The sequence below is a fragment of the Nannospalax galili genome, unplaced genomic scaffold (assembly GCF_000622305.1).
Source record: "Nannospalax galili isolate Female #2095 unplaced genomic scaffold, S.galili_v1.0 scaffold649, whole genome shotgun sequence".
Classification (NCBI taxonomy): Eukaryota; Metazoa; Chordata; class Mammalia; order Rodentia; family Spalacidae; genus Nannospalax; species Nannospalax galili.
Window position 1 is genome coordinate 668,251 of NW_008359093.1, and position 9,348 is coordinate 677,598.

Below are 9,348 nucleotides of genomic sequence, written 5' to 3' on the forward strand. Positions count from 1 at the left end.
ATAATTGTTCTTTTGAATTCCATGTCCTGTGTTATCTCTAGGGAGTTCTCATTGTACTCCTTTAGAGGACTATTGGCACTTGGTGGGGATATATTATTTGTGTTTTTCATGTTCTTATTTTTTCACTGTGACTTTGACATGTAGATTTCTTTTGTTGTTTCTGATTCTTGTGTGAGACTCAGGCCTTCAATACATACAATTGCCTTGAGCGCCTCCAGTGTCAGGTTATCCTGATTACTCTAAGTGCGCACAGAAAATATTTTTTCTAAACTCCTAGTAGTTGTTTCTGTGGGCGTGCTGATATAATTCATATGTTTACATTTGCAGGTAATTGGATCAAAGTTGTTTAAAAGTTATTTTTAATTAGTCTAATGTAGATGCTGTCACAGATTTAGAATTGAGTTGAAAACCACCACTCTTTCAGGGAAAAAGACCAGAGAATAGTAAACCTGTATGTAAGTCAGGGCTCAGAGTATCACCCCAGTCATGGAACAGACCCATCTCCCTGTGCCAGTCACTGTCCTCGCACCACAGTGCACACAGGTGAGTCACTTCCCATACCATGACTCTGGTCATTAGAAACTGGGAAGTAGATGGGGTAGGGAAATGTGACTCTGCCGTTGGTTTAGAGAGTGAGAACTTGTAAGCATCTCACCTGATAACAGGACTGTTTTCTGTAGGTGCAGAATGAACCATATCTTCCTGCCCTCAGCCCCACTCTGTACAAGCCTGATTCCTTCCTCCAGAGAGTCCTGTAACATCACAGATGGTGAAGGATGGATTCTTCTGCTTTTTTGACTTCCATTCTCTTTCTTGTTTTCTTTACAAAATTTTTTTTGCAAAATCAATGGGATTTATATACTTACTTCTCATAAAATCTAACTAAATTATATAAAACTTTATCAAATGCAGAAATTTTTTCACTGTTTATCAAGTATCAATTTCAGTAGGAAAATGTGCATAGTTGGAGGCATGAAGCATACAAAATTGGTGCGATGCAAAGGTCTCTTCTTTCCCTCAGATTCTACCCAAGAGTTGTGAACATTTTTTTGTGAACATTGCTTTTTAGTGAAGATCCTCATTTGCTTGAGAGAATGTTTAAGGACCATGAATACTCTCCTACTTTAAGTTAAATAACATCAGGAGAAAAACAGTATTCAGTATTAGTAAATTATTCCAAACCCTGAAAATTGTTATTGATTGAAATCCAAGTGGAGAAAGTGGATCATTGTCCACTTCTGAGTGTACAGTGTTAGAACACAAACCCAGGACTCTAGAAGGAAGCAGAGGAAGAGTCTTGTGACATTCACACCCCAACAGCAAGGACCTGCCATGTTGCTGTCCAGTAATGGCACATCCCAGCTGAAACAGATCCTGGGACCGAATGAAGAGCACTGCACAGGGAGCATGGCTATAGGGCGTTTCTGCAACTGCTTTCTCTGAGTTTCCCTTCTCTGCCAACTCAGTGTTTCTAAGCACTGTCTCTCTCAGCTCTCTGCACAGCAGGGCTCAGACAGTTTTTTGCTTGTCACAATGAACATTTATGAGCAATGCTTTATTTATATAAGGGGAGGCTTTTGATGAATGAGCAGAAGTTTTTAGACTGGAAATTGTGCGGAAGTCTCAATCATTAAGTGTTTAAAATGCAAATTAGGGGCTGGAGAGATGGCTCAGCAGTTAAGAATACTGGCTGCTCTTGCAAAGGACCTGGGTTTGATTCCCAGTACCCACATGGCAGCTAGCAACTGTCTGCAACTCCAGTTCCAGGGAATCTGATGCCCTCTTCTGACCTCTTTGGGCATTGCACAACACAGGTGCACTTACATACATGCAGGCAGCACACTCATACACACAAAATAATCAAAATAGAATATTTAAAATACAAATTAGTAAGCACGACATAAAATATTTCTTAACATAAACTATTAAAACATATTTGTCAATGGGAAAGATTTATAATGATAGTGAACAGATTAGTCTAGAAACAAAACAATTCTCTCCTTCTGAATTGGTTAACACTGATAGTTTTTCAATTCTTTTTAGAGTGATAAAGGATAATTCCTTAGCAATGGGGATCTTCTTCTCCAAGACAGCTGTGGGAATCCTGGGCAACTGGTCAGCTCTCCTTCATTACTTCTTCTCAATGTTCACTGGAAAAAGTTTGAGGTGCAAAGACCTGATTATAAAGCACTTGACTTTTGCCAACTTCTCGTCTATTATTTCAAGAGGGGTTTCCCAAATAATGTCAGAATTCAGGTTAAAATATTTCCTTGATGACCTTATGTGTAAACTTTCAGTGTTCTTCAATCGAATATCCCAGGGATGTCTCCCTGTGTACCACCTGCCCCTGAGTTGCTTCCAAGCCATCAAAATCAGCCCCAGTAACAGCAGGTGAAGTTTAAACACACAGTCGCCAAGTACATTGGTCCCTGCTGTTCCCTCAGCTGGCTCGTGCACCTGCTTCTGAACAGCATTATTACCATGAGAGTGGCTGCTGCTCATAATAACAGAACTGAAACTAACAGATTCAGTTTTAGATACTGTGGTGGGTTTGTTTCTGGCATCATTGCAGATACAATGTACATGTTTCTGTTCTGCTTCACTGACGGTCAGTGTTTGGGTCTCATGGCCTGGGCTAGTGGCTCCATGGTGACCATCCTCTACAGGCACAAGAGTCAAATTCAGTACATTCACAATTCCCAACATTCTCCTAGAATTTCCCCTGAGACCAATGCCACCCAACCCATCCTCATCCTGGTGTCTGCCTTCCTTACCTTCTACCCAATCTCTTTTCCATCCTGGTTCTTTACACAGTATTCTTTGATAATCCAAGTCTATAGGCCATAACAGTATTTACTTTCCTAGAAACTTGTTTTCCTACTTTTAGTCCCTTTGGTCTCATCATTGATAAAAACTCTGCCTCTAGGCTGAATTTTTTTCACTGTATGAAAATGTAATTTTTCTAAAATTGTCAAAAATTCTGATGGGTCATGGTCTCCAATACATTCATGTGTTCCTTCATCCACTTTGTAAAGCTCTTCCTTTTGTGGACCAGACACTATTAGGTAATGCAGTGGCTGAAATTCAACTATCTGTTATAGTCTTAAGTCAGGCTTTGGTTTATTTATGCTTTGTTAAGTTCTGGCTCATTAATTAGGAACTCAAAGTGGATGCAGATACATACACACATACATAAAATAAATATGAATTTTTAAATTAAAAACTGAATATATCACTTATATCAAGTAAAAGACATTGGGTGGATAAAAATGTCACTCAACTGTACAAAATAATCAACTATGATGGTAGAAGAGGTATTTTCTTTGGGAGTCACGCAGATCTACCTCTGTATTTTGTTTGATGGTGGTCCCAAATTTCTGTATCTTCCAGATAAGCTGTTATGTTACTGTCTGGAGTAAGTTTTTCTCTTGTTTTCAGCAGAACATACACAAACTGGCAAAAAGACTTTATATGCTTCAGGGCCCGTGCATTTTAATTCCAGAAAGTTAATATTATTGCCTTAACCACCAATGCACACATTTTGTCACGTTTCATGTCTGAACAGCTCTAGCACACAGTATTATGTTTGGGTATGCAGCCTTGGGAACCATCTGAAATAAGATATTTAGTCTCTGGGGCGCAAGCCGAGCTTCATGGAATCTGAAACAATCTCTACAACCATTTCCCTTTGGATTTGCTATAGCACTTTGCAGAGCACCGTAGGCCTGAACCCTAGATCTATAAAAAACTACATTACCCACAATGCCGCACGTTCGGGGGAGGAAACGTGGAAAGGGAACTTCCGTTGCTTTCGTGGCGGCCATTTTGAAGTATCTAAGGTGTATCCTACCTGGCTACAGACTTTGGAATACTGGGTGACCTGACAGAGATTTAGAGCAGCCGCGGTTTTCTCCTCACAAAGGTGGGTGTGAGGCCCAGCGACACCGCCCACGTGACCCACATGGCACCCGCCGTGACCAGGTTCACGATGCACTCGCAGGGTCGGATGGCGGAGGCCGCTCTGAGGAGCCCGGCTCAGGTGAGTAGTGTATCCCCTAGGCAACTGCATGTCCCCCTGCAAAACTTTCACGTGGAGCTAACCTGAGACTATTCAGAGTTCTCGAAACCGCCTTCTACAGAAAACAGAATATGACTATAGGGAACTATAATATATAATATATATAAACCATAATATATAGCCTATAATATATAATATAATAAATGTAATATATATGAAATGAAAATAATTCCGAAAAACTATCCGAGGGTTGTGATTCCTGTAGATGCGAAATGTAGTTTTCAGCAAAGGAAAGACACCTTTTGTAAATGTTTTAAAAGTCCCTCGAAGATGTCGAAAGGAAAAGGATGTGGAAAAAGGTGATGACGACGTGGAAAACTTTGGAGGCTGTGTGTTTTTCAGTGTCCCTGGTCTTTCAGAAAGGAAAGCCTTGTCGGCCGTGGTGGCGTAGGCTTTTAATTCCAGCACACTGGAGCCAATGGCAGGGGCGTGTCTCATCTACCTAGTGAATTCCAGGCCAGCCAGTGCGACAGGGAGACCCTGTCTCAACCAAACCAAACCAGAAAGGACAGCATTGAGCCAGGAAAGTAAGATTACCAGCCCAGGGTCAGCTGATGCCACAGTCAGTAAGGGTATAGGAAGATATAACCTACTTCAGCCCTATCGTGGTTGCATTAGCCTGGTCCTAGTTTTATGGTTCTCCTGACTGTAGAAGGACCCGTGGAACCTCAGAGTGAGGTAAAAAGTTGTCTAACTTCTCTGCCTTGGGTCCCCACCAACATGTTGTCTGGGTTGTGCTGCTCTGGGACTCTTTTAAATGCCATTCTTCTGGTGGTTTGTTCATTTGTTTTGGTGCAGGAGATAAACTCCGAGACCCAGATCCTAAGCCTGTGCCACAGGTTATTTGGAGGTACCCCATTTCTGGGAAGCAGTGTAAATGTCTGTGGAAGGTTATGCCCAGAAGTGTTAGTGGATATGCAAATGCTTAGATATAAAACTAAGCAGGAAGTTAAGAAAACAGCAGTAGTGTCTATTCTGCTTTGTTCTTTTAGGTGAAAACAAAGCACAGGAGGAAGAAATGGGGATAGCAGTGTGCAGTGTCTGAGAAGCTGGGCGCCTATTTTGGAGGTGCTAGAGCTGTATGTCCATGTGGTCCTGTGCTGTGGTCTTGGAGGCTTTATGTATATGTGATTAGTAAACCGATATTTAACCTATCTACTGTCAGACATTATGCCCTTGTCCATATCCTTGAAACTAGGGTGGGATTCCTACCCTCACCCATGAAATAAAGAGGAGATGATTAAAATAAGACCCCGTGTTGGAAATCCAGGAGCTATCCATCTTGTGGGGCAGTGAGGTATTGTGGTCATAGCCATGGGGCTAGAGTATCTGAAAAATGCATAAACTAAAAAATGATGTGCACTAGGGAAGGGAGTGACCCTTACAGCCCTTGGCGCTGTTATCCAGACTCAAAGGACCTTGAGTATTTCCTTGATTGCTTGAGGGAGGAGTGTAGCTCCTTCTATGCCAGGCCTCCAGCTTGGTTATCTAAATGTCCACTTGTCTGTTGTTGCTGTGATCTTTGAACCTTTGAGAATTCAGCAGCCCTGGAGCTGATTTCTCCCCCAACTTTTGAAGCTTGGGAAGAAAAAGTAGGACATGAGGCAAACAGGTCGAGGAATACATTTTGTGCAGAAGGTTTGTAGTTTACTCTGTCTCCATCATAACAGGGCAGTGTGCCGTTTGGTGACGTGGCTGTACACTTCTCCTTGGAGGAGTGGTGTCTCCTTGAAGAGGCTCAACAATGCCTGTACCGTGATGTGATGCTGGAGAACTTGGCACTAATTACCTCCCTAGGTATGGTCCTTATACCCATGTACCCTAAGCTACTTTGTGCCTTTCCCCCTTTGCCCAGGGGAAAGTCTCATAGCAGGGTCTGTTCTTACCTCAGTACCATAGGCTCTCAGTTTCCTCTCAGTTCCTGTGTACATATTGGTAAAACTGAAGTGTATGTATCTTTTCTAGTATAAAGTCCTATTTCTCTGCAGCCTGATTTCTGTGCAGGAAAGGTTTCAGGGCCAGCAATTGTATAGTCACTCTGATAAGTCCCACCTTGCTTGCCCTTTCCATGACCGAGTGACTTTTTCCTGTTTTTAAGCCCATGTTGTTTGCTAGATTTTGCTTCCTTTCTCTGACAAACATGAGAAAATGCTGCGGGAAGGAAATCAAAGCTAGGGCTTTATGTTTAAAGTAATCCCAGATTACTGCTGTTTGCATTGTCAAACACCCAGGCCTGGATTCTTCAAGACCTTCCTTTGAGGTTTTCTTTTTGTACTTTTGTTCCTCTGAGGTGTCACGTGCTGAGTTTTTTCTGGGTCAGTGCTGTTTGCTCTTCTGTCATCATCACATCATTCCCTACCCCTTCCCTTTTAAGACTTGTATCACCACCTGGGTGCCATGCATTTATTTGTCTTGGGAATGAAGCAGGTAGCCATCAGTGGTCCACAGGATGATTGCAAATCCAGCAGTAGCAAAGTGGACAGAGAGGATCTGATGCTGGGTAACTGAATGACTTCAGGGCTGGGTGTGACTCATAGTACATAACCTATGTTATGTGTGGGTGCCACTGACTATAGCTCATTCTTGATTTTCCTCTTAATATATTCTTGATGCTTAGGCAGTTTGGTCACTCATACTTATCACTTCTACTCTAATCCTCATGTCTCTAGACTCCACATCTCCCCGGATTTTCTCAGTGCTCCATTTGAATTACTCTCTAATAAATGATGTCATAAGGTATGCACACATGCTTAAACAGTTCTTGAAGGACAGCTGCTCTATTACTTTTCTAGGATCTGGACATACCATTCCACCAAGGGTCTAGTTTTAAAACCTCTGTTGTCTTTATCACATAAACATCCTTCCATGTGCTCCCTCATTCTATCTTTATAGACTACTATTCCTAAGTATGTCATTGAATCCAAATCTCACTCTATCCTGTGAACATTATCGTGGATTTGTTCCTGGGTTTGCCTTTTTCTAGGATCTGGACATACCATTCCACCAAGGGTCCCTCATTCTATCTTTATAGACTACTATTCCTAAGTATGTCATTGAATCTAAATCTCACTCTATCCTGTGAACATTATCGTGGATTTGTTCCTGGGTTTGCCCAGCACATACTTCTGTAGAATTGGCCCCTCCGCATCAAAGTCAGCATGCACTAAACTACTGTTTTCTCTTTTAGGTTGTTGGCATGGCATGGAGAATGAGGAGGCACAGTCTGAGCAGACTGTATCTTTACAAGGAGCATCCCAAGTTGGTACTTGCAAAGACAGTCTGTCTCCCCAAAAGGCTCACACCTGTGTGATGTGTAGTTTGGTGTTGAGTGACATTTTGCATATTACACATCCCCAAGAGGGAACACATCTCGGACAGAAATTGTACAGATGCAGGGTTTGCGGTAAACAGTTGTTCTATCAGCAACTAAAGCAGCTCTTTGGAGAAAAATTCTTCAGAAGCAATGTGGACAGAGCCTTGTTTGTGAACAGCAGTGAATCCCATTTGACAGTGGAGCTCTCTTCCTGTAAGGAAGTTAGAAAGGGCTTCCTGGCCAACTCAGAGTTTCTCTATCAAGGGGCCATTTGCATTGAGGAAAACTCAGACAGCAAAAGTAATCATGGGGCCATCAATCACTGTGGAAAAATTCATCAAAATTTTGGAGAATTCACAAAAGCATTTGGTGACAAACACAGACTTGTTCAGTGTCAGAAAACCAACTCTAAAGAACAAAGTTATGTGTGTGATCAATGTGGAAAATCTTTTAACAAAAGCTATAGTCTCATTTATCATGGGAGACTTCACACTGGTGAAAAGCCTTATAAGTGTGGGGAATGTGGGAAATCCTTTACACAGAGCTCTAGCCTCATTCAGCACCAGAGTGTTCACACTGGAGTTCGACCTCATGAGTGTGAGAAATGTGGGAAATTATTTAGCCTCAAGTCCAACCTCATTAAACATTGGAGAGTTCACACTGGAGAGCGGCCTTATGACTGCAGCAAATGTGGGAAAACTTTTAGAGGAAGCTCTGCCCTCCTTCAGCACCAGAGTGTTCACACCGGAGAGAGGCCTTATGAGTGCAGCGAATGTGGGAAATTCTTTACTTATTATTCAAGTCTTATAAAGCACCAGAAAGTTCATAGTGGATCTAGGCCTTATAAGTGCAGTGAATGTGGGAAATCCTTCACCCAAAACTCTAGCCTCATTGAACACAAGAGAGTTCACACTGGAGAGCGGCCTTTCAAGTGCAGTGAATGTGGGAAATCTTTTAGTCAAAGTTCGGCGCTTCTGCAGCATCGGAGAGTTCACACTGGAGAAAAACCTTATGGATGCAATGAATGTGGGAAATCCTTTACCTACATTTCAAGTCTTCAAAAGCACAAGAGTGTTCACACTGGCTCAAGGCCTTACGAATGCAGTGAATGTGGAAATCTTTTATTCAGAACTCTAGCCTCATTAAACATAAGAGAATTCACACTGGGGAAAATCCTCATGAATGCACTGAATGTGGAAAATGCTTTAGCCATAGCTCTAGCCGCATTAAACACTGTAAAATTCATAGTCCATAAAGGCCTTATGAAAGCTACCAGCTTTATTACACAGGGGAAAAAATTGCCCTAGAAAAGTTATAAGAGCAGTGATTGTGAGAAAGTTTATCCAAAGGCCATATCTCAGTGAACACCACAAATTTAAGAAGAAAAAAGGTACCTTTTATTTTTAAAAATGTGCTATGACAATTCTGGAGAGTTTATTATAATTTCCATCTGCTTGAATAAAACCTTTTAAGTCTAACCATAAATTATGCACTTGTGGGAACTGCATTGCCTTTTAACCTGCTATTGTCAGTTGGCAAATCATGTCAGTGCTAGTTCTGTAGCAAAAACATTAGAAATTAATGTATGGCATAACATACTTGTAAGGAATAATTCCTTTTGAACATTGAAAGTTAGTCTTTAATGTTTGTGTATTAGCACTTTCCAATTCTAGATAATACCTGGTATGGTAAGTTATGTAATCATTTGCATTTGCCACTTTCCATAGGGTGAATGCTCCCATCAGGGCCAATTTCAAACTGCTGAGGTGATGTCAGTACTGAAGATGGCGTCAGGAATACTAGCGGTCCTATGATTTAGGGTCCTTTTGCTCTACTCTTACAGAAATTGTGAGTAGATGAAAAGTATCTTTCAAGTATTAGCTGATCTGAACCACGAGTGGCGAAGGTTTTAGGCTGTGCTGACAGATTCAGTTTCAGCTCCAAGTCTTGAGAATTA

The 9,348-nt window shown here is 41.6% G+C and overlaps 1 protein-coding gene across 1 annotated transcript; it reads left to right on the forward strand.

The window, feature by feature from the left end:
- Positions 1–3,821: 3,821 nt before the first annotated feature.
- LOC103725505 (zinc finger protein 154-like) lies at positions 3,822–8,876 on the forward strand. Its single transcript, XM_029558469.1, is given in 4 exon segments — positions 3,822–4,039; positions 5,749–5,875; positions 7,266–8,504; positions 8,507–8,876. Coding segments are annotated over 4 exon segments (1,584 nt in total). The 5' UTR covers positions 3,822–3,961; the 3' UTR covers positions 8,647–8,876.
- Positions 8,877–9,348: the final 472 nt, after the last annotated feature.